At 40.1% G+C, this 24,085-nt stretch overlaps 1 protein-coding gene across 1 annotated transcript in view; it reads left to right on the forward strand.

Annotated features, from left to right (window-relative positions):
* NAMPT (nicotinamide phosphoribosyltransferase) overlaps positions 1–19,428 on the forward strand; it is a 42,262-nt gene extending 22,834 nt beyond the window's left edge. Inside the window, exons 3-11 of the mRNA XM_070755111.1 lie at positions 1,111–1,214; positions 5,109–5,237; positions 7,622–7,780; positions 9,627–9,763; positions 12,968–13,193; positions 13,788–13,907; positions 16,604–16,744; positions 16,850–16,984; positions 19,022–19,428. Coding sequence (XP_070611212.1) covers positions 1,111–1,214; positions 5,109–5,237; positions 7,622–7,780; positions 9,627–9,763; positions 12,968–13,193; positions 13,788–13,907; positions 16,604–16,744; positions 16,850–16,984; positions 19,022–19,135 — 1,265 coding nt within the window. The 3' untranslated portion in view covers positions 19,136–19,428. The remainder of the gene's footprint in view (positions 1–1,110; positions 1,215–5,108; positions 5,238–7,621; positions 7,781–9,626; positions 9,764–12,967; positions 13,194–13,787; positions 13,908–16,603; positions 16,745–16,849; positions 16,985–19,021) is intronic.
* Positions 19,429–24,085: the final 4,657 nt, after the last annotated feature.

Raw genomic sequence — 24,085 nt, forward strand, 5'->3', positions numbered from 1 at the left:
TTCACAAACTTCTTTATAAATATACCATGTTTCCCCCAAAATAAGACATCCCCTGATAATAAGCCCAATCGGGCTTTTGAGGGCATGGTAGTAAGGCCAAGCGCTTATTTCAGGGTCCCAAATAATAATAATAATAATAATTATTATTATTATTATTATTATTATTATTATTATTTATTAAATTTGTATAAGACAGTCTTATTTTCGGGGAAATACACACAATCAGTGTTCCCTCTAATTTTTTGGGGGGGGCGGGCGGAAAAGTATAGTGTGTGAGCGGCAGTCCCTTCGGGACTGGGCGGCACAGGAAAAATAAATAAACAAACAAACAAACAAATAAAAAACTCAGAGAATTTCAAAATAAAATACTGTACTGTGTGTCTATAACAGTGAGCTCATAATAGGGCAACTCTATCAATATCAAAATGCCACTTAAATAGTTGAGCTAGTTTCAAACTAGATTTTGATTTTCTTTCTCTCTTCCTTACTCCCATTCTTTTTCTTTCTCTTTTCCTTCCTCTCTTTTTTCTATCTGTTTCTCTCTCCTTCCCTCTCACTCTTTCCCTCTCGGCTTCTGGGCAGGTTTGGAAAACTCTTGAGTTGATGATGATTTTTAAGTGAGCGATTGCTCACTGCTCAGCTTAGAGGGAACTATGCACACAATGCCATAAGATTATTATTTGTTTAAGTAGCTAACTAACAAGCAGGAGTTAGTTTCATTTCAACAGAGCAGACAAACACAGAGTGGGCTGAGAGTATAGATAGGACTGAACCACGCACAGCCTTAAGATTCTGTTTTCAGTTTCGATTCTCGGCATAGACTGAAGCTGACCATACTAAGGACACTAGCCAGATGAATATCTGGTGAGCAGATACTTTTCCCTATTTTCCTCCTCAAAAACTAAGGTGCATCTTATGCTCCAGTGCGTCGTATGTGCCGAAAAATACGGTCGCTTCCCGATTTATCATTTTGGCTTCTCCAAAAGCAGCAGTTAGCAGAAGTAATAATATGTTTTTGATATATTATTTAAATTTAAAATACACACACAGAGACAATATTGCCAAACCGACTTTCTTTGAGTATATAATAAAGTTTGAATTGTTTCACAGGCAAAGTGATAACCAAAGAGAAAATACAGATAGCCAAAGCAGTATACAAGGAACATTTTCAAGACGATGTCTTCAATGAAACAGGATGGAACTATATTCTGGAGGTAAAAAAACAAATCGAATTAATATTTGCATTTAGTAGAAAGTTGCGTCCCTTGGTAGAGGACATAGTACTTATTGTAAAAAAAAGAGTTATCTATGAAATTGCCAGAGGTTGTCTTTCAATTTCGTAGGACTACGAGATGATTGATTGATTGATTGGATTGATTGATTGATTGAAAGTTCATGGATAAAGCAGTGTGCTTTCCGCATGGCAAATGCGAATTTAAAACTTTGGTAGGAAGAATTGGCTTCTGTATAGAAAAAAATGTGGAATATGTTGAGTTGAATATGCTGGGCAAATTGTTTGTATGAAATAAGATTTCTGATGAAGTTTCTCAACCAACCAGGCCAAGGTGCTTTTGCAAGAAGCAGCTGTCCTTCCTTTTTTTCCCCCTTGGTATTCAACATTCAGCATTTCGAAACGAACATTTTGTCCTGATACTCATTGTTTGGTATTCAGTGCGCAAGCTGGAATTTGTCAGCTTGCTTGTGATTCACTATAATAGCAGCCCCCAAAGTTTAAGACACCAGGGACCGCTTCCTTGTGTTCTATCCCGGGCCTATGCAGCTTGAAAACAATGGAGGAATCCACGCGCTATTTCAAATCAATCTTTTTTATATAGAAAGCATCATTTATACAAGCCAAATTCATGCATGTTGAGATTAAATTGGCAGAGAGTAATTAAAAGATAACAGGTCCACAGTTAGGCTGCTGCCAAAGGTCAAAGCTAGTTGCGAATTCCTTCATGAGATAAAGAATCTCCAGTTTCACAGACTTATATTTACAACTTCCCAGCATCTCCGCAGACAGGGCACTTTTATTAATAATAATAATAATAATAATAATAATTATTATTATTATTATTATTATTATTATTATTATTATTATTAATTAGATTTGTACGCCGCCCCTCTCCAAAGACTCAGGGTGGCTTATTTTATTTATTTATTTTATTTATTATTTAGATTTGTATTATTCCAAGGATTTTAGCAGGAAAATAACAGTTGGCTAGCGTAACCTAGCTAAAACCTCAAACATCACCCGACTCCATTGTAAAATGTTGAAATTCCACCCGGGATTACCCATTCATCACCTTTAAAATACTTATGGGGAGTGGTCAACAATGCCCTAGTGTTAACAAACTACAGACTACTTCCTTTTCTCATACAAGTATTCTTGTTTTTTTTCTTAGTCTTCTAAAGCGGGCATCTAACAAAGGCTCCCGATCTTCCTCCTCCTCCTCTTCTAAGTCAGACTCTACTGTCATTGGCATATCTGCCACCTCTGGTGGTCCTTCAGGTTCTTCCAGGTCTATCTCATTCTCTGCATCAGCTGGTAACTCCACTGGCCCAGAGTACCAAGATGGGCCTGGCTCACATCCTCCTCAGAATCTATCATGACCTGAGTTGGTTGAGGACCATTTACTGTGGAGAAACTTTTTTCCATTTAGTGGAGGGAGGATGCTGTCTGCATCTTGTGTATGGGTCTTCTTTTCTTTCAGGTTTCTGGCATGCCATGGCCCGGTGCTGGTCCATGGACCAGGTGTTGGAGACTCATGCACTATATTATTTCTTGGAAGCATTTGCTTGGTACTCATCAGTTTTGGTACTCAATTAACAATGAGTACCAAGGTACCACTTGTTGTGGTTGGATCGCAGCCAGGTCCTCTGGCAACAGACTTCGGGCCTGATGAACTGGGACCGTCTGGGCACGGTCGGACTGTGTGACCGTCAGAGGAGTCAGACAGTGAGGAGGAGGGAGAGATTGGGTGTGAGGAGCCTGCAAAGGCTATAGAACCCCCAACTGGGACTTTGCCTGGGTCTTAGGAGGAAGAAGATATCCAATTCTGGACGCAAGAGTGAGAAGGTTGCAGGAGAGGCAAGAGCAGTTATGTAGACTCAGAAGGAGGAAGACAGCACAGCTGTGCACAGTCTGCATGTGTATATAAGGGGGGGGGGAGTTGGGAAGTTTTCTTTGCAGTAAATCAACGTTTGTTCCTTCGGAGAAAAAAAGAGCACATGAAGTGTTTTTGTCTCTTGTTCAAACAAATCTTACTGCAGTTCTGGACAATTTAATTTAATTTATTAGATTTGTATGCTGCCCCTCTCCGAAGACTCGGGGCGGCTCACAACAATAACAACAATGTAAATAAATCTAATACATTTAAAAAAACATCTAAAATTATTAAAACCATACAACTCATACCATACATAAATAATATAAACCCAGGGGCTCAGTTTCCTTATGCCTGACGACATAGGTGGGTCTTCAGTAATTTACGAAAGGCAAGGAGGGTGGGCACGGTTCTGATCTCCGGGTGGAGTTGATTCCAGAGGGCCAGGGCCACCACAGAGAAGGCTCTTCCCCCAGGGCCCGCCAGACGACATTGTTTAGTCGATGGGACCCGGAGAAGGCCAACTCTGTGGGACCTAATCAGTTGTTGGGATTCGTGGGGCAGAAGATAATTCTGAAGGTTAAGGGTTAATAATCTCGTGAGTAATTCTTGGCTTTGAAACCATTTGTTTGGGATTATATCTTATTAAGTCCAGCTCCCATTTTGAGCTTTGGCAGTCAGAAAACATTCCTTTGTCCTAGTTTATGCTTTTCAACAAACTTCATTGTAAATAGACTCTTTCATTTTGGAAACCTTGTGTCTGAGCCTTAATTTGAGGTTAATTACTGGCCGGCTGTCATGCAAGAGAGAACACCGCTGTATTTATATTAAAACCTATTTTTCTTTTTTTTTCTTTTTTTAAATATTTTTACTGTTTTTTAAAAAGACAGACAAAGACATACAACACTAAACATTTAAGGAGCTACCATTGCTCCGCTTGCCGTAGAAGTCTAACTAATACAGAAATATAAAAAATCCTGACTATAGTCAGATCAAAGCAGAAATGCCACACGTGAAAGTTACATTCTTATTGAATTCAACTCTATATTTTTAATATTAAACTTATTAATTAAATTTCTTTATATTTTAAAATATTCTTTACTTATACGGAAAGGAAGAGACAAATTATTAGTAATACAGAAAAAGGAAAAAATATACACTTCTAAGTTAGTTATACTATGTACTATTTCATTCTATCTTATAGTTCTTCAAATAGTTATATATACTTATATGTTTAATTGTTAATACCATTTTTGAAATTCCACCAATCATATACTTTGTCCCATATTTTATAAAATTCTGTTTCAGTTTGATTATTCAAACGTTTAGTCATCATATCTAATTCTGCACATTCTATATTTTTTTTAAATATTTCAGTGTTGTCCTAGTTTGTGCTTTTCAACAAACTTTATTGTAAATAGACTCTTTCATTTTGGAAACCTTGTGTCTGAGCCTTAATTTGAGGTTAATTACTGACCGGCTGTTGTAGAAGAGAGAACACCGCTGTATTTACAGTGGCCCCTTCGATTTTTGCGGATTCGAACTTCGCGAAACGGCTATACCACGTTTTTTCAAAAATATTAATTAAAAAATACTTTGCGGCTTTTTCCCCTATACCATGGTTTTTCCCGCCCCGATGACGTCATACGTCATCGCCAAACTTTCGTCCACCTTTAATAAATATTTTTTTTAATAAACTTTAATAAAGAAACATGGTGAGTAATAATCTAAATGGTTGCTAAGTGAATGGGAAATGGTAATTTAGGGGTTTAAAGTGTTAAGGGAAGGCTTGGGATACTGTTCATAGCAAAAAATAGTGTATTTACTTCCGCATCTCTACTTCGCGGAAATTCGACTTTCGCGGGCAGTCTTCAAACGCATCCCCCGCGAAAATCGAGGGAACACTGTATATTAAAACCAATTTTTTTTCATCGGTCTAAATTGACGGTAGTATTTGGAGTGTTTTCAGAACCATCCTTCTCTTTCTCTTTTACATCCTAGAAGTACGATGGCCGCCTTCCTATCGAGATAAAAGCTGTCCCCGAAGGATCTGTCATTCCCAGAGGAAATGTACTTTTCACGGTTGAAAACACGGATCCAAACTGCTACTGGCTCACAAACTGGATAGAAGTGGGTGGCATGGAATTTTGAAATGAATAAATGGTGGCTATGATGGAGTGTTAAAAATATATTATTATTATTATTATTATTATTATTATTATTATTATTATTATTATTAGATTAGATTAGATTTATTGGATTTATATGCCGCCCCTCTCCGCAAACTCGGGGCGGCTCACAACAGGGTAAAAACAGTAGATAATAACAAATCCAATACCCACCAATCCAATTACAATTTTAAACTAAAGAAATCATAAAAAACAGCCCCAGAATATTAAAAAAACACTCACACAATCAATCTAACACCAAAACAACATGGGCAAGGAGGAGATGTTTCAGTTCCCCCATGCCTGATGGCAGAAGTGGGTTTTAAGGAGTTTGCGAAAGGCAAGGAGGGTGGGGGCAATCCTAATCTCAGGGGGGAGCTGGTTCCAGAGGGTCAGAGCTGCCACAGAGAAGGCTCTTCCCCTGGGTCCCGCCATATGACATTGTTTAGTCGACGGGACCCGGAGAAGGCCAACTCTGTGGGACCGAACCGGTCGCTGGGATTCGTGCGGCAGAAGACAGTCCCGGAGATAATCTGGTCCGGTGCCATGAAGGGCTTTATAGGTCATAACCAACACTTTGAATTGTGACCGGAAACTGATCGGCAACCAATGCAGACTGCGGAGTGTTGGAGTAATATGGGCATACTTAGAGAAGCCCATAATTGCTCTCGCAGCTGCATTCTGCACCATCTGAAGTTTCCGAACACTTTTCAAAGGTCGCCCCATGTAGAGAGCGTTACAGTAGTCGAGCCTCGAGGTGATGAGGGCATGAGTTGTTGTTGTTGTTGTTGTTGTTGTTATTATTATTATTATTTATTAGATTTGTATGCCGCCCCTCTCCGTAGACTCGGGGCGGCTCACAACAATAACAAAGACAATGTAAGAACAAACCTAATAATTTAAAAAACACTAAAACCCCCATTATTAAAAGCAAGAAATGCAGGTTTAATTATCCTGTAAGAATCGCTTTTCATAGTCCACAACTCTTCTAATCCACACTATGGGAAAGCATCAGGTCGAGGAAGGTAGCTCAGAATATTTGCCTAATCAGGATGAAATGTTAATGAGAAATATACTAAATATAACAATTAAAAAAACTAATAGAAAAAGTATCGGCTAATGAATTAATATTCTACACAGCCCTCCTACTTAGTGTAATAAACTAGGAATTCTTGCCATAAGTCTATTTGGAATGTTACTTTTTTCATATTTTTAGATTATATTTTTACTTTAAACTCAAGAATATAGTATATCTAGTTTGCTAAATAACTACTACTACTACTACTACTATTATTATTATTATTATTATTATTATTATTATTATTATTATTATTATTATTATACCATTCTGTAAACCGCTTAGAGAGGGCTGGAAAGCACTCGAAAGCGGTATATAAGTCTAAGTGCTATTGCTATTCTAGACAAATGGAAGTCCCACCTCTTCTTCAAAAACCAATTTAAAAACATAGAAGATTGATGGCAGAAAAAGACCTCCTGGTCCATCTAGTCTGCCCTTATACTATTTATTATTATTATTTATTAGATTTGTATGCCGCCACTCTCCGAAGACTCGGAGCGGCTCACAACAACAAAACAATGCAAATATTTCCTAGGATGGATATTTATTATTATTTATTTATTATTTTATTTATTAGATTTGTATGCCGCCCCTCTCTGTAGATTCGGGGCGGCTCACAACAGCAATAGAACAATTCATAACAAATCTAATAATTTAAAAAACATTTTTAAAAACCCCATTATTAATCAAACATGCATACAAACATACCATACATAAATTGTATAGGCCCGGGGGAGATATCTCAATTCCCCCATGCCTGGCGGCAAAGGTGGGTTTTAAGGAGTTTATGGAAGGCAAGGAGGGTGGGGGCAGTTCTAATCTCCGGGGGGAGCTGGTTCCAGAGAGTCGGGGCCGCCACAGAGAAGGCTCTTCCCCTGGGACCCGCCAAACGACATTGTTTCGTTGACGGGACCCCGGAGAAGGCCAACTCTGTGGGACCTAACCGGTCGCTGGGATTCGTGCGGCAGAAGGCGGTCCCGGAGATATTCTGGTCCGATGCCATGAAGGGCTTTATAGGTCATAACCAACACTTTGAATTATATGTTTATCCCAGGCATGTTTACATTCAGCTACTGTGGATTTACCAACCACGTCTGCTGGAATTGTAGTCATAAGTTGAGGACTATCTATGTATGTATGTGTATTTTGACAGCGAGCATCAGAATTTCTTTTTTTTTTAATGTGTGCCAGTGTGCTCGCAAGAAAAACAAAAGGGATGAACCAGTTTTATCTTGTCTTATTGATGGTGTTCCTTTTTCTTTTGCTAGACAATTCTTGTTCAGTCGTGGTATCCCATCACGGTAGCCACAAATTCCAGGGAGCAGAAGAAGATACTGGCAAAATACTTGTTGGAAACCTCAGGCAGTTTAGAAGGACTGGAATACAAACTTCATGACTTCGGCTACCGAGGGGTCTCTTCACAAGAGGTAACCAGCAATGGGCTACTGCCCCCACGGCGAAAGGGGTGTGTGTGAACGCAGTGGGGGGGTAGTAGGTTTATGCACTATTTATTGAATACTGAATAGCTTTTTTATTGTCCTTCCTTAGTACCATCCTTAATTATTTTTAAAATAGGAAATAAATTAAATAGTATGTTTTTACCCATAAACGTTTTAATCATTTTAAACGTGATCTAGAACTGAACTTTTATAGCAATGAAAGAAAATTGAGCTACTTGCCTAATCTGTTATCGTACTGAACCGTGTGTACGAAACCTTCAAATGTGACTGTGCTCCTCAATAAATAATGCTGTCTGTCATTTGTCCTTTTTGTGGCTATTCAAATAGTGGGACTTAATCAGCTGAAAAAAGAGTCCAAGATAAAATACAGAAAATAGTATAAGGGCAGACTAGATGGACCATGAGGTCTTTTTCTGCCATCAGACTTCTATGTTTCTAAGCTTCTTCAGCGTTCCCTCGATTTTCATGGGGGACGCGTTCCAAGACCGCCCGCAAAAGTCGAATTTCCGCGAAGTAGAGATGCGGAAGTAAATACACTATTTTTGGCTATGAACAGTATCCCAAGCCTTCCCTTAACCCTTTAAACCCCTAAATTACAATTTCCCATTCCCTTAGCAACCACTTAGATTATTACTCACCATGTTTATTTATTAAAGTTTATTTTAAAAATGTTTTTTAAAGGCAGACGAAATTTTGGTAATGACATATGATGTCATCGGGCGGGAAAAACCGTGGTATAGGGGGGGGGAACCGCGAAGTATTTTTTAATTAATATTTTTGAAAAACCGTGGTATAGACGTTTCGCGAAGTTCGAACACGCGAAAATCAAGGGAATACTGTATTTGAAAACTTAGCCACTCCCACCCAGTCACATGATCTTTAAGCCACCTCCAGTCACATGATTATCAAACCACTCCCACCTGGTCACACGGACGGCAAGCCACACCCAAACAATAAGCCACGCCCACAATGTGGTAGTAAATCTTTTTGTAGCCCTTCATTGGAGGTAATGTTTTTAATTATTTACCAGACTTTTCAGAGTATTATCACACATTTTCTCCCCCACTCCAAAGAGTAGAAATGTTGGTGCATCTTATATATTGAATATACAGTGTTCCCTCGATTTTCGTGGGGGATACGTCATCGTCAAACTAATAATTTTTGCAAATAAATAACAAAAAAAATAATTATTGTTAATAAATAATTATGTTCATAAATATCAGGATCACTAAGTGTCTTATTCAATGGTGAGTACCAGTAATAATGGTGAGTAAATGGTTGTTAAAGGAATGGGAAATGGTAATTAAGGGGTTTAAAGTGTTAAGGGATGGGTTGTGATACTGTTCATAGCCAAAAATGGTGTATTTACTTCCGCATCTCTACTTTGCGGAAATTCGACTTTCGCGGTTCAAATCTCATCACCGGCTCAAGGTTGACTCAGCCTTCCATCCTTCCGAGGTGGGTAAAGTGAGGACCCGGATTGTGGGGGCAATAGGCTGGCTCTGTTAAAAAAGTGCCATTGCTAACATGTTGTAAGTCACCCTGACTCTAAGGAGAAGGGCGGCACAAAAATTAAATCAATCAATCAATCATAAAATGGGGGAATAATTGCTGAAAAGACACCAAAAAGATACATTACTTTTTTTCTTTTTTTTTTGGGTGCCCTTGTAACTTTGAACTGTCACCGAACGAACGGTTTTAAGTCAAAGACTGAATCTGAATGGCCTTTTAGAGTGTTGTAAAACCCGAGAAAAGATTGGTGGGGTTTTTTTTTACTCTACTGCTCATTAAAACAGAAACCATATTTTCCCAGACTGCAGGAATCGGCGCGTCGGCACATTTGGTGAACTTCAAAGGCACGGATACCGTAGCAGGGATTGTTTTAATTAAGAAATATTACGGCACAAAAGATCCTGTCTCGGGTTATTCCATTCCAGCTGCAGAGCACAGGTAGGTGTTTGTTTTATCGGTATTCGATATAGCAGCCTGTCCTTTTTGTTATCCTTATCAGGTGACAACCATGACTAAGATAATTGTGAATCTTAACAACTGAAGTTATCCACTTAACAGCCATAACAAGAAACACAATAAAAAGTGGCAGAATTCACTTAAGCTAGCAACTGAAATTTTGGGCTATCTCTATGGTTATCTGTCTGTCTGTCTGTCTGTCTGTCTGTCTACCTATTCATCCATCCACCCATCCATCCATCTAGCATCTATCAATCATTATCTCTCTATATTATCTATCATCTATCATTTTTCTATCATCTACCTACCTACTATATCAATCAATCATTATAATATCTATCTATATATATTATTTATCATCTATCCTTTTTCTTTCTTTCTATCTACCCACTTTCCATCTACCAATCAATCATTACCATCTCTATATATTATTTATCATCTATCCTTTTTCTATCATCTACCTATCTACCAACGTACTATCTATTAATCAATCAATCATTATCATCTGTATATATTATTTATCCTCTATCCTTTTTCTATCATTTACCTACCTACCTACGTACTATCTATTAATCAATCAATCAATCAATCAATCAATCAATCATTATCTCTATATATTATTTATCATCTATCATTTCTTTCTTTCTACCTACCATCCACTAATCAATCAATCAATCAATCAATGGACTATATATTATCTATACTTATCATTTTTCTATCACCTATCTATCATTTATCTATCGTCTATATCTATCTGTCTATCTATCCTATCTACCTACCTACCTACCTACCTATCCATCCATCTATCTCATCCATATCTCTCTCTCCCTATCTTTCTCTGTCTGTCTATCTATCTACCCACACATACACACAAAGAAACACCATACCTGTCACATAGCTGCAATTCATAAGCAATTCTGATACCAACCAGTAATTTATTTGCAGCTTCTGTTTGACGTGTTATAATTTCAAGGAAAACGAATGAAAGCTCCATCTTCTTGAATTAATTCACACTGACATCTTACATTTGCCTTCTCAGTTCCTTTAGGGAATCGATCAAGTCACTTAGATATAATTTATAATAAAAATAATATTGTTTTCTCTTCAAACGCATCAGTGCCCTGTTTGGGGACTTTAAAATAAAAATTGTTACAGATAAAGCGTATTAGTCCAAGGACTCCTTGATTCAAGGCTTACATTTTTCTAATTAGGTTCATTTGCAACCCTTCACGATTAAGTTCTTTTGGGAAATCAATACTACTCTAACAAAATTGATGATTTAAGTATAATTAATCCATCCACAGGGCTGGGTGGGTGTCAGCTGCCTGAGATAGGAGCGACAGAAAACTTCCACAAGGCAGTTGAAGATTTTTAAATCTTTCACAAGAATGAAAACATTGCCTAAATTTGCTCCAAGGAAAAAAAAACAACCACGTTTTTCTACTTAAAGCAGGACTTAAACTTTGACAACTTTAAGACTTGTGGCCTTCAACTCCCAGAATTCCTCAGCCAGCAAAGCTGAGGAATTCTGGGAGTTGAAGTCCACAAGTCTTAAAGTTAGAGACCCATGACCTAAAGGATTTTTGATCACAAGCAGACTATGGTTAAAATGCTACCAGCTCAGCCCAGTTAAAGGTGTACCAGTAGTGGCGGACACCGCTAGTACAGAGAGCCGGTAGTGGTGGCAGTGCGAGGCTCCGCCCACCTGCCCGAATGCCGCCATTTTCCTTTTTTAACCCGCTATGCATGCTCGGAAGGTGAGGAGGGCGTTTGCCCAGGTTCGCCTGGTGCACCAGTTGCGGCCCTATTTGGACAGGGAGTCATTGCTCACAGTCACTCATGCCCTCATCACCTCGAGGCTCGACTACTGCAACGCTCTCTACATGGGGCTACCTTTGAAAAGTGTTCGGAAAGTTCAGATCGTGCAGAATGCGGCCGCGAGAGCCATCGTGGGGCTCCCTAGATTCGCCCACGTTTCTGCAACACTCCGCGGCCTGCACTGGCTGCTGATCGGTTTCCGGTCACAATTCAAAGTGTTGGTCATGACCTTTAATGCCCTACATGGCATTGGGCCAGAATACATCCGGAACCGCCTTCTACCGCACGAATCCCAGCGGCCGATAAGGTCCCACAGTGTTGGCCTTCTCCGGGTCCGGTAGATCAAACAATGTCGTTTGGCGGGCCCCAGGGGAAGAGCCTTCTCTGTGGCGGCCCCGGCCCTCTGGAATCAACTCCCCCCAGAGATTAGAATGGCCCTCACCCTCCTTGTCTTTCACAGATTACTCAAGACCCACCTTTATCACCAAGCATGTGGGAGTTAAGATATTCTTTCCCCCTAGGCCATTACAAGTTATGCATGGTATGTTTGTGTGTATGTTTGGTTTTACTATAAGGGTTTTTAGTTGTTTTATTAATTGGATTGTTACATGCTGTTTTTTTATCATTGTTGTTAGCCGCCCTGAGTCTGCGGACAGGGGTGGCATACAAATCCAATCAATAATAATAAATAATAGAAGTTTGGAGAAAACATTATTCAAAACAAACAATGCTCCTCACAACACATATAAACACCGCTATGAGAATTGCGATAGCACAACTCTGGAAAAGTGATCAGATGCCAACGGAAGATTTAATTATAGATAAGAAAATATACCTGTGTGGAGATGGACGAACTCAATCAAAGGAAATAAAATCATGGAATCAAAAAGAACATGGCAAAAATGGCATGAATGGGTTCAAAAGAGAATATAAAAGCAATACAATATGAAACAACAGTACAATTGAAACGACCTACAGTTACCATGTAAAAATTTTTTTTTAATATATCAGTCACTGAACGTAATTGATATTAGAATATAAAAATATGAAATACAATGTATATAATGAAATGAAAATGGTCAAAATTTATTGTCAGAATGTTAACAGAGAACATGTATAATCTGTAATACAAAATAATGTGTGATTGGAATGATATAGGAAAATTTAATAAAGAGATATTTAAAAAAAACAAAAAAAACCCAAATCCAATACATAATAATAAAAATAATAATAATAAACTTGCCTGTGAGCGGAGCGGGGTTGAAACAGCGTGTGCGCGACCAAAGCATAAACTTCCGAACCGTTGAAGCAGAGTTATACAACAGTCTATCAAATGTCTCCAAATTTAATCCGCGCCTCTTCTTCCAGTACTATAACAGCTTGGGGGAAAGACCACGAAAAAGACGCTTTCAGACACATCGTGACCCATTTCTCTTCCGTGCCTGTATCTGTGGTCAGCGACAGTTACGACATTTACAATGCTTGCGAAAAAATCTGGGGTGAGGATTTAAGGCATTTGATTGAGTCGAGAAGTCCAGAAGCGCCTCTGATTATCCGGCCCGATTCCGGAAATCCCCTCGACACCGTGCTGAAGGTAAGGGCTCGGAGTTAAACGGTTTCAAAATTACAGAGCAAAACTAACTACAGTGATACCTCGTCTTACGAACTTAAGTCTGGAGGACAGAAGGAAAAAGGGGGGGGGCATGATCGAAACATTTAAATATGTTAAAGGATTAAATAAGGTTCAGGAGGGAAGTGTTTTTAATAGGAAAGTGAACACAAGAACAAGGGGACACAATCTGAAGTTAGTTGGGGGAAAGATCAAAAGCAACATGAGAAAATATTATTTTACTGAAAGAGTAGTAGATCCTTGGAACAAACTTCCAGCAGACGTGGTAGATAAATCCACAGTAACTGAATTTAAACATGCCTGGGATAAACATATATCCATCCTAAGATAAAATACAGAAAATAGTATAAGGGCAGACTAGATGGACCATGAGGTCTCTTTCTGCCATCAATCTTCTATGTTTCTATGAATTTATTTTCTTTCTGGTTTATTTATTTAATGGAATAATTGGTTGATCTGCTAATATTTATGTTCTCATTCTCTCTCTCTCTCTCTCTCTCTCTCTCTCTCTCTCTCTCTCTCTCTCTCTCTCTCTCTCTCTTTCTCTCTCTCACACAGGTTTTGGAAATTTTAGGAAAGAAGTTCCCCATTACAGAAAATTCAAAAGGTTATAAAGTATTGCCACCTTATATCAGAATTATTCAAGGAGATGGCGTGGATATCAACACACTGCAAGAGGTGTGATTTTTGAAACTTTTTGTGGTTGTGAATGCTCCATCATTGGAGGCTTTTATTATTATTATTATTATTATTATTATTATTATTATTATTATCATTGTCAGTACCACACAGCAAACGAGATCACTATGCTGGATTTTTATTATTTTTATTATTATTTTATTATTATATTATATTATTATTATTATTATTATTGGATTTGTATGCCGCCCCTCTCCGCAGACTTATTATTGTTGTTGTTGTTGTTATTATTATTATTGTCAGTACAACACAGCAAACGAGATCACTATGCTGGATTTTGTTTCTTCTTCTTCTTATTATTATTATTGTTATTATTATTATTATTATTGTATGCTGCCCCTCTCCAAAGACTCGGGGCGGCATACAAATTCTCTTTTTGAGAAGTGACTGGACATCCCCTTGTCCAGAAAGACATAGGGCAGTGGTGGCGAACCTTTTTTGATTTGTGTACCAAAAGTAGGTGTGTGGTTGTTGTGCTAGCATGCATGAATGTAGCCACACCCCATCCCGCACATGTGCACAGGCCTCACTGAAGCCTGGGATGTGGAAAAAACAGCCAGATGACCAAACCGAAAGTTTGGAAAAATGGACTTCCGTTTATGCCCGTTGGACAGTTTTTTGCACTCCAGAGGGCTCAGGAAAGCGTCTTTGAAGCCCCGGAGTGCAAAAAACAGCCCGACGGGCAAACCGGAAGTGCGTTTTCCAAACCTCCATGGGGCCTCTCCAACAACCCCACGGTTGTCTTTTTTAGCAAGGGGAAAAAGAGACTTGCGTTGTCAAAAGTTTCTAAGTGTTATCATAAAAGAGGACCTGACCTGGGCTGTTCACATTGCAGCTCTGGTCAAGAGGGCCTAGCAGAGATTATACAGTGGTACCTCTACTTAAGAACTTAATTTGTTCCGTGACCAGGTTCTTAAGTCTAAAAGTTTGTATGTAGAAGCAATTTTTCCCCTAGGAATCCATGTAAAAGCAAATAATGCGTGCAAACCCATTAGGAAAGAAATAAAAGCTCGGAATTTGGGTGGGAGGAGGAGGAGGAGGAAGAAGAGGAGGAGGACAGTCACTGCCGAAGGAAGAAGGTGAGGTGAGGGGAATCAAAATAACCCAAAATGTTGAAGCTTAAAAAAAAAAGAGGGACCCTGAGGCGGCGAGGAGGAGCACACGCTTCCCATATACCCGGCGCAAGGCTGCCTCCCATACACTGCGCCAGAGAGAGAAACCCAGGCGGGCAAGAGGGGGACCGCAACCTCTTCTGGCAGCCCAGAAAAGCCCGAGATGGTCGGGATTAAGGGGGGAATGGCAGGAAACTGGGCGGACCTTCGTGCCGCTCTCAAATTTCCTGGGAAATTTTTCCGGGCTCGGGTTCTTAAGTAGAAAATGGTTCTTAAGAAGAGGCAAAAAAGTCTTGAACACCCGGTTCTTATCTAGAAAAGTTCTTAAGTAGAGGCGTTCTTAGGTAGAGGTGCCACTGTACTTAGACAGCTTCACATCTCCGGCGTAGACGCATCAGAATGAGATTTTGCTTCTGCGCATGAGCAGAAGCAAAAAAATCAATCTCATGGGTAAGCCCGCCCGTCGCCTCGTGATCCTAGATCTGAATGAATAAAATATCCTCATCGAACACTTTGTTCTGTACAAAATGGAATGTGCACAACGGCATGTGAAATTGACTGCCAATCAGTGTTGCTTCCTAAGTGGACAGTTTGATTTCACAGAAGTTTGATTTACTTGGAGTTATATTGTGTTGTTGAAGTGTTCTCTTTTTTTTTTTTTTGAGCGGTGTATTTTTAAAAAATGTATCACGTGGGTTGGAAGACTGTTGACAGTAGATTCCCTCCCTATTCCAGAATATTTCTTAACAGGAACCAGACAGGATGCTATCATGGCCTGCATTGGCTGCCGATCAGTTTCTGGTCACAATTCAAAGTGTTGGTCATGATCTTTAAAGCCCTACATGGCAATGGATCAGATTACCCCCGGAACCGCCTGCTACCGCACGAATCCCAGCGACCGATAAGGTCCCACAGAGTTGGCCTTCTCCGGGTCCCGTCGACTAAACAATGTCGTTTGCGGGCCCCAGGGGAAGAGCCTTCTCTGTGGCGGCCCCGGCCCTCTGGAACCAACTCCCCCCGGAGATTAGAACTGCCCCCACCCTCCCTGTCTTTCGTAAACTACTCAAGACTCATTTATACCGCCAGGCATGGGGGAGTTGAGATAGCTCTTCCCCCTAGGCCATTACAAGTTATGCATGGTATGTTTGTGTGTATGTTTGGTTTTATAATAGGGGTTTTTAGTTGTTTTTTATTATTGGATTGTACATGTTGTGTTTATTATTGTTGTTAGCCGCCCCAAGTCTGCGGAGAGGGGCGGCATACAAATGCAATAAATTATTATTATTATTATTATTATTATTATTATTATTATTATTATCTCCCCCCCCCCCAATTTTGTAGAGAAATGTAACCTACCAAAAAACAAAACCGGGTCTTATGCAATTTTGGTGTCTAAACATAACTTACAAAAAAAATCTTCGTTTCTGTAGGTTACGTTTGTCCACCAAAATTTGTGTAAAACCCAACTGAGATTCCCTGCACGTAGATTATGAGGGGTAGGCTTAATTTAAACCCTGCACTTTGCTTGTGTGATGCTGAAAAGGCGTTTTCTACCGTTTCCAGATTGTGGAGGGCATGAAAAAGCAGAAATGGAGCATTGAAAACATTGCCTTTGGCTCAGGAGGGGCCCTTCTGCAGAAGTTAACCAGAGATCTCTTGAACTGCTCGTTCAAATGCAGCTACGTGGTTACTAACGGCCTCGGGGTATGTTCTCTAAACATAATCTTTGCTTGAGAGAGGGGGGGGCGGAAAACGGGAATTCGCCGAAGTTGGCGTGGGTGTTGAATTCCTTTTAACTTCGAATCCTAGGTAAACGTCTTCAAAGATCCCGTTGCAGATCCAAACAAGCGTTCAAAGAAAGGGAGGTTGTCCTTACACAGACGGCCAAACGGAGACTTCGTCACGCTAGAAGAAGGCAAAGGGGATCTAGAAGAATACGGGCAGGTAATTTAAACGCTTCGATTTCTTTGGTTGGGCTCGAGGGAGTAGGGATAAAATACCTTGTGGATGGGGTTTCAGAGCAGAAATACAAACATAGGCTTGCATTCTCCAATATCTATCTATCTATCTATCTATCTATCTATCTATCTATCTATCTATCTATCTATCTATCTATCTAGACTAGACTAGACTAGACTAGACTAGACTAGACTAGACTAGACTTGACTTATTGGATTTATATGCCGCCCCTCTCCGCAAACTCGGGGCAGCTCACAACAAGGTAAAAACAATACATAATAACAAATCCAATACCCACCAATCCAATTACAATTTAAGCTAAAAAATTCATTAAAAACAACCCCAGAATATTAAAAATCAAGCACACAATCAATCTAACACCAAAACAACATGGGCAAGGGGGAGATGTTTCAGTTCCCCCATGCCTGACAGCAGAGGTGGGTTTTAAGGAGTTTGCGAAAGGCAAGGAGGGTGGGGGCAATCCTAATCTCAGGGGGGAGCTGGTGCCAGAGGGTCGGAGCCTCCACAGAGAAGGCTCTTCCCCTGGGTCCCGCCAGACGGCATTGTTTAGTCGACGGGACCCGGAGAAGGCCAACTCTGTGGGACCGAACCGGTCGCTGGGATTCGTGCGGCAGAAGGCAATCCTGGAGATATTCTGGTCCGGTCCTAGCTAGCTAGCTAGCCATCCATCCATCCATCCATCTATCTACCTTTCTTTCCTTCTTTCCTCCCTCTTCCCTTTCCTTCTTTCCTTCTTTCTCTCCTTCTTCCCTCCCCTTCCTTCCTTCCTTCCTTCCTTCTTCCTTCCTTTTATATGCCACACTCTCCATTTTCTTATCTGTATTTATATATTTTTTTAAAATCTTTTCAGAGTTGAATGTATAGAATCCGTTTTCAATCACAGCGATACCTCGTCATACGAACTTTTCAAGATACGAACCCGGGGTTTAAGATTTTTTTTGCCTCTTCTTCCGAACTATTTTCACCTTATGAACACAAGCCGCCGTTCCGTTGCTGGGATGCCCCGCCTTCGGACTTCCGTTGCCAGCCGAAGGTTCCCCTCGCTGGGAAACCCCACCTCCGGACTTCCGTTGCCAGTGAAGCGCCCGTTTTTGCGCTGCTGGGATTCCCCTGAGGCTCCCCTCCATGGGAAACTCCACTTCCATGTTTCCATGTTTTTGCAATGCTGCAGGGGAATCCCAGCAGCACAAAAACGGGCGCTTCGGCTGGCAAAAGGGGTGAATTTTGAGCTTGCACGCATTAATCGCTTTTCCATTGATTCCTATTCGTCTTATGAACTTTTCACCTTACGAACCTCGTCCCAGAACCAATTAAGTTCGTAAGACAAGGTATCATTGTACAGTGTTCCCTCGATTTTCGCGGGTTCGAACTTCGCGGATAGCCTATACCACGGTTTTTCAAAAAATATTAGTTAAAAAATACTTCGCGGGTTTTTTTCTATACCACGGTTTTTCCCACCTGATGACGTCATATGTCATCGCCAAACTAATAATTTTTCCAAATAAATAACAAAAAAAATAATTATTGTTAATAAATAATTATGTTTATAAATATCAGGATCACTAAGTGTCTTATTCAATGGTGAGTACCAGTAATAATGGTGAGTAAATGGTTGTTAAGGGAATGGGAAATGGTAATTTAGGGGTTTAAAATGATACGGGAAGGCTTGGGATACTGTCCATAGCCAAAAATTGTGTATTTATTTCCGCATCTCTACTTCGCGGAAATTCGACTTTCATGGGCGGTCTCGGAACGCATCCCCCACGGAAATCGAGGGAACACTGTATTCGTTTTTCTCAATTATTTTAAGTGTTTGTATTGTTTAAGCCAATTGTACCATCTTTCCCGTGCGGTGTAAAAGTCTGATCTGTCTTGTCGCTCATATGTCAATTTAGTTCTGTGCATTCTAATACTTTATTGAAAAGTCAAATACATTTTGGGGTAGGTGCTGTCTTTTTTTTTTTTTTAACTTAAGCCCTAATACCTGGTGTTTGTTTGCAGGATCTCCTTCACACAGTGTTCAAAAACGGTGTCGTAACGAAGACGTACTCGTTTGATGAAATCAGACAGAATGCTAAGTTGAAGACAAACGAATTTTCTGTGGCGTCTCACTAAAGTTTCATTCCATGTTGGTATATGTGCAAAAATTATGTACTGATAATTGGTTTTCTTGTAGATCTGTGTGTTTGTGTTTGCCACATCCTAGCCAAATTATTTGTTGGTTTATGGACACCGAGTGCCACATTATGTTTTTTCCTCTTAATTTTTGACCAGTCTAAAATTGAAATATTTACAGCTGAGAAAACTTGATCCATGGAAATCTAGAGTCCTTTGCTCTAGTCGTGATTCAATCTGGTCCAGATCTCAATAAGAACAGTGATGTGATGTTTTATAAATAAATAAAGAAATGAATATATATATATAGATATAGATAATAGATATATAGATATATATATATATAGTAGCATATCGCAAAAGAGGATTTACCGAATAGTATCATCGCTTTATGTTTATAATTAACTTGTATTTTTGTACAAATAAGGAGATTGTGTAAAATATATTTAAAAGTTTCAATAATTCCGTCTTTCCAACTTTTTTGTGATTTTTACGAGCACAGAATTTCAAGGAAATAACCAGGGCTGGGGAAGAAATCTCACTGCCTTTTTTCGTTTTGTTTTTGTTTTTTTGTCCATTGATCAGCAAATAAAACATGGCCTTAAGTTTTATCGTGAAAAATTGTCCTGTTTGGAAGTTTAAATCAGGAGAGCTCGCTCACAACTCGGGGGGAAAAAACCGTTAAACATTAAAAGTCAGATTATTATTATTTTTGATGCACCCACCGAATTTGTATATCCACCGAGACGGTAGGCTACGTGACTTCTAGCAATGCAAAACTTTGTTTAAAGAGAAGGAGATAAATATTCACGGAATGCCAAATAACGAGTAATTTATTGCTGGGGGGGAAAAGACTATCACCAAGTTTGTCTCTCTCTCTTTAAACAGGGAGGCCGCAATCTCAATGAACTCGGTGTAAAATCCCGGTAAAATTTCATGGGGTTTATTTCAATTCACCGTCAAGCTAAGATGTCTCCTTAAGGCAGTGTTTCCCAACCTTGGCAACTTGAAGATATTTGGACTTCAACTCCCAGAATTCCCCAGCCAGCGAATGCTGGCTGGGGAATGCTGGGAGTTGAAGTCCAAATATCTTCAAGTTGCCAAGGTTGGGAAACACTGCCTTAAGGGACAAGTTGTGAAAACGGTTATATTAATTTTTTCCATACACGATTACAAACGACAAAACAAAAATACTGGATTGAATAGTGCACTTTTAAACTTTTTTTCTTCGTTTTATATTTCAGTTTGGAGTTTTTCTCTCTCTTTTTTTTCCTTTGTCAGACTGGATGTTAAATTGTATAGATGTCTTAAATATTTTTTTTCTGTTAAATAATTCTAATAAAGACATTGTTCTAGCCAAACTGCTTTTACATGCTAGCTTTCCCTTAAAAAAACCCACACAATTCGAAAGAGAACATTAGGCAGAGGTTTAAGCATTTAAAAACAAAACTTTAAATGCAATGAATGAGGTTTTGTTTGTTTGTTTCACGACAGCTTGAATAATTTTCTAGAGAGGCTCTGAATCGCCGAGTTGAAGAACAAATTTGTTAATAATAAGGCGCAAGGAATTAAATTCTCAGGTTGAATGTCTATGGCGCACATGTCAGGTGGCGGGCAGCGCCCTTTCTGATGGCACACGAGCCGTCGCCCCCCCACATGTGCCCTACCCCCCCTTGCAGAGATTCGAAGACCATCTGGCTGGTGGGAGGCACATGCACATGCGTGGCAGAGCTGAGCTGGGACGACCGCTTGCGCGCCCACAGAGAGGGCGCTGCATACCACTTTTGGCACACGTGCCGTAGGCTCGCCATCGCCGGCATAGTCGTAACTCGCAGTTATTAACAATCTGTACAGCAAACCCACAACCCCCTCCCCCTCATCTCACACTGTCCTATAAACATCTTCATGGCTTTGCGTGTATTGGCCCCCTCCTCAATCATCATATGTACTCCATGAAGGAAACCCTCGACTTGCGACCACAACTGAGCTCTAAATTTTTTGTTGATAAGACCGTTCTTAAATGAGTTTTGCCCAGCGGTGGGCTACGAGCCGGAACACTAAATTGCGCTCTCCACCGTGGCTCGTAGGTTCTTGCGGGACCAGCGCGATTTTGCTGCTGTGCCTGTGGAGGAAGCAAAATCACACACGGAACTACAGGTCTGCTGCTGTTTCAGCAAGCACGGAAGCAAAAAAACGTCGCCAAAACACGGGCGCACCTGCGGTTCCGTGCGCAGTTTTTCTTCCTCCACAGGCGCAGCAGCAAAATCGTGCTGGTCCCGCAAGAACTTTTGAGCCGCGGCGGCGAGTGCAATTTAGCGTTTTGGCTTGTAGCCCACAGCTGGGTTTTCCCCACTGTGTGACCTTTCTTGTGGCAAGGTTGTTAAGTGGATCACTGCATTTAAGTTAGGAGCAGGGTTGTTAGAGTCAACCTGGTTTCCCACGTTGACTTTGCTCTCCGGACGTCACAAAACCCGATTGCGTCACCCCAGGACTCCCGTAAGCGTCATAAATACGAGACCGTTGCCAAGCACCTGAATTTTAATCGTGTAACCACGGGGGAAATGCCACAATGGTTAATAAGTGTCGGCGGTCATAAGTTACTTTTTTTTCAGCGTCCTTGTTACTTCGGTTGCTAAACGAATGGTCGTTAAGTCAAGGAGCATCCTGTACTCTCGATACTTAACATTTCTGTATTCGGCTTTGGGAACGCAATGGATTTTCTTCACATATATTTGGAATTTATATAATCGTATGTGTGTGTGTGTATTTGTTTAAATTAAATTAAATATACTTAGTTGTAGGGGCGTGAAGACCCAGAATAAAAATAAATAAATAAATATTTTGGAGGAAATAAGTATTTGCCTGTCCCTCTTTTGTGAGCTTTCTATCTGTTGGGGGGGGGGATTAATATTAATATTAAGCTCTGAGTTAACAACTTTAATGTGAAGAATCAATGTAAAAGCAAATAATGTGTGCAATTGGGGAAACCACAGGGAGGGTGGAGGCCCTGTTTCCTCCCAGGACATTCCTAGAGAGGACCCATGGAGGCTTCTCCCCACCTTTTCTGGCCCTGTTTCCTCCCAGGAGATTCCTAGAGAGGCCCACGGAGGCTTCTTCCTGCCTTTTCCGGCCCTGTTTCCTCCCAGGAGATTCCTAGAGAGGCCCACAGAGGCTTCTCCCTGCCTTTTCTGGCCCTGTTTCCTCCCAGGAGATTCCTAGAGAGGCCCACGGAGGCTTCTCCCTGCCTTTTCCGACCCTGTTTCCTCCCAGGAGATTCCTAGAGAAACACCAGGGAGGACAGAAGGAAAAGGGGGGACATGATCGAAACATTTAAATATATTAAAGGGTTAAATAAGGTCCAGGAGGGAAGTGTTTTTAATAGGAAAGTGAACACAAGAACAAGGGGACACAATCTGAAGTTAGTTGGGGGAAAGATCAAAAGCAACATGAGAAAATATTATTTTACTGAAAGAGTAGTAGATCCTTGGAACAAACTTCCAGCAGACGTGGTAGATAAATCCACAGTAACTGAATTTAAACATGCCTGGGATAAACATATATCCATCCTAAGATAAAATACAGAAAATAGTATAATGGCAAACTAGATGGACCATGAGGTCTTTTTCTGCCGTCAGACTTCTATGTTTCTATACCATACCATTCTATTCTACTCCATTCCATATTATTTTATTTTATTTTATTTATTACTTTATTTTACTTTACTTTACTTCACTTCACTTCACTTCACTTCACTTATTTTATTTTTTTTAATTTAATTTTTTTATTTTTTTTTTTTTCCTTTCATTTTCCTTTCCATTCCATTCATCAGCTGGTGTTCGTTTCTTGCATATGACCAAGCTAAGAGTCATTGGAAATGAACCGGTCCCAAGTTTATACATAGTCCACACAAAAGTCAGTGGGTTAAATCCTCCCTCTCGGGACATTTATAGAACCAATTATATACCACATAATTATACTAATTATATACTAAAACAATATAAGTTGGTGGAGAGAAAAACCCAATTATTTCAGCAGACTACAGCAACTAGATTATTATAGCGGTCCTTTTACATGATGAATTGAGGTCGTTTTCAGGACAGAATGGGAGGCTTGTTTTTTATAGGCAATATTGACACAAAATTATTTTAAATTCAGCACAAGGGAAAAAGTAGTACAGCCGCTACGTAAGCAAATTAGCGAATTAAATGTATGTTTTTTTAAAGTAGTTTTTAAAAATTTAGCTAACATTCAGTAATCCATTTCCTTTGGATGCTATTTTGAAGTGTGGGCTGCAAAGCACAGACTTTAACAACCAGAATGCATTAAAAGGCCAAAATTTAATTACAATTTCTCCCAATATATCATTATTTTGACTCCCAATAAGCTTAACCAAGACTTCTGAACAGAGCTATTTGAGATTTATTCATTCATTCATTCATTCATTCATTCATTCATTCATTCATTCATTGGATTTGTATGCCGCCCCTCTCCGTAGACTCGGGGCGGCTAACAACAATAATATAAAACATCATGTAAATCCAATACTAAAACTAATACTAAAACAATTTAAAAACCCTTATTTGTAAAACCAAACATACATACAAACAAACATACCATGCATAAATTGTAAAGGCCTAGGGGGAAAGAATATCTCAGTTCACCCATGCCTGGCGGCAGAGGTGGGTTTTAAGGAGCTTACGAAAGGCAAGGAGGGTGGGGGCAATTCTAATCTCCGGGGGGAGTTGGTTCCAGAGGGCCGGGGCCGCCACAGAGAAGGCTCTTCCCCTGGGGCCCGCCAAATGACATTGTTTTGTTGACGGGACCCGGAGAAGGCCCACTCTGTGGGACCTAACCGGTCGCTGGGATTCGTGCGGCAGAAGGCGGTCTCGTAAATACCCTGGTCCAGTGCCATGAAGGGCTGTATAGGTGAAGGCCAACCAGATTACATTG

This window comes from Erythrolamprus reginae, chromosome 6 (assembly GCF_031021105.1).
Source record: "Erythrolamprus reginae isolate rEryReg1 chromosome 6, rEryReg1.hap1, whole genome shotgun sequence".
In the NCBI taxonomy this organism is placed as follows: Eukaryota; Metazoa; Chordata; class Lepidosauria; order Squamata; family Dipsadidae; genus Erythrolamprus; species Erythrolamprus reginae.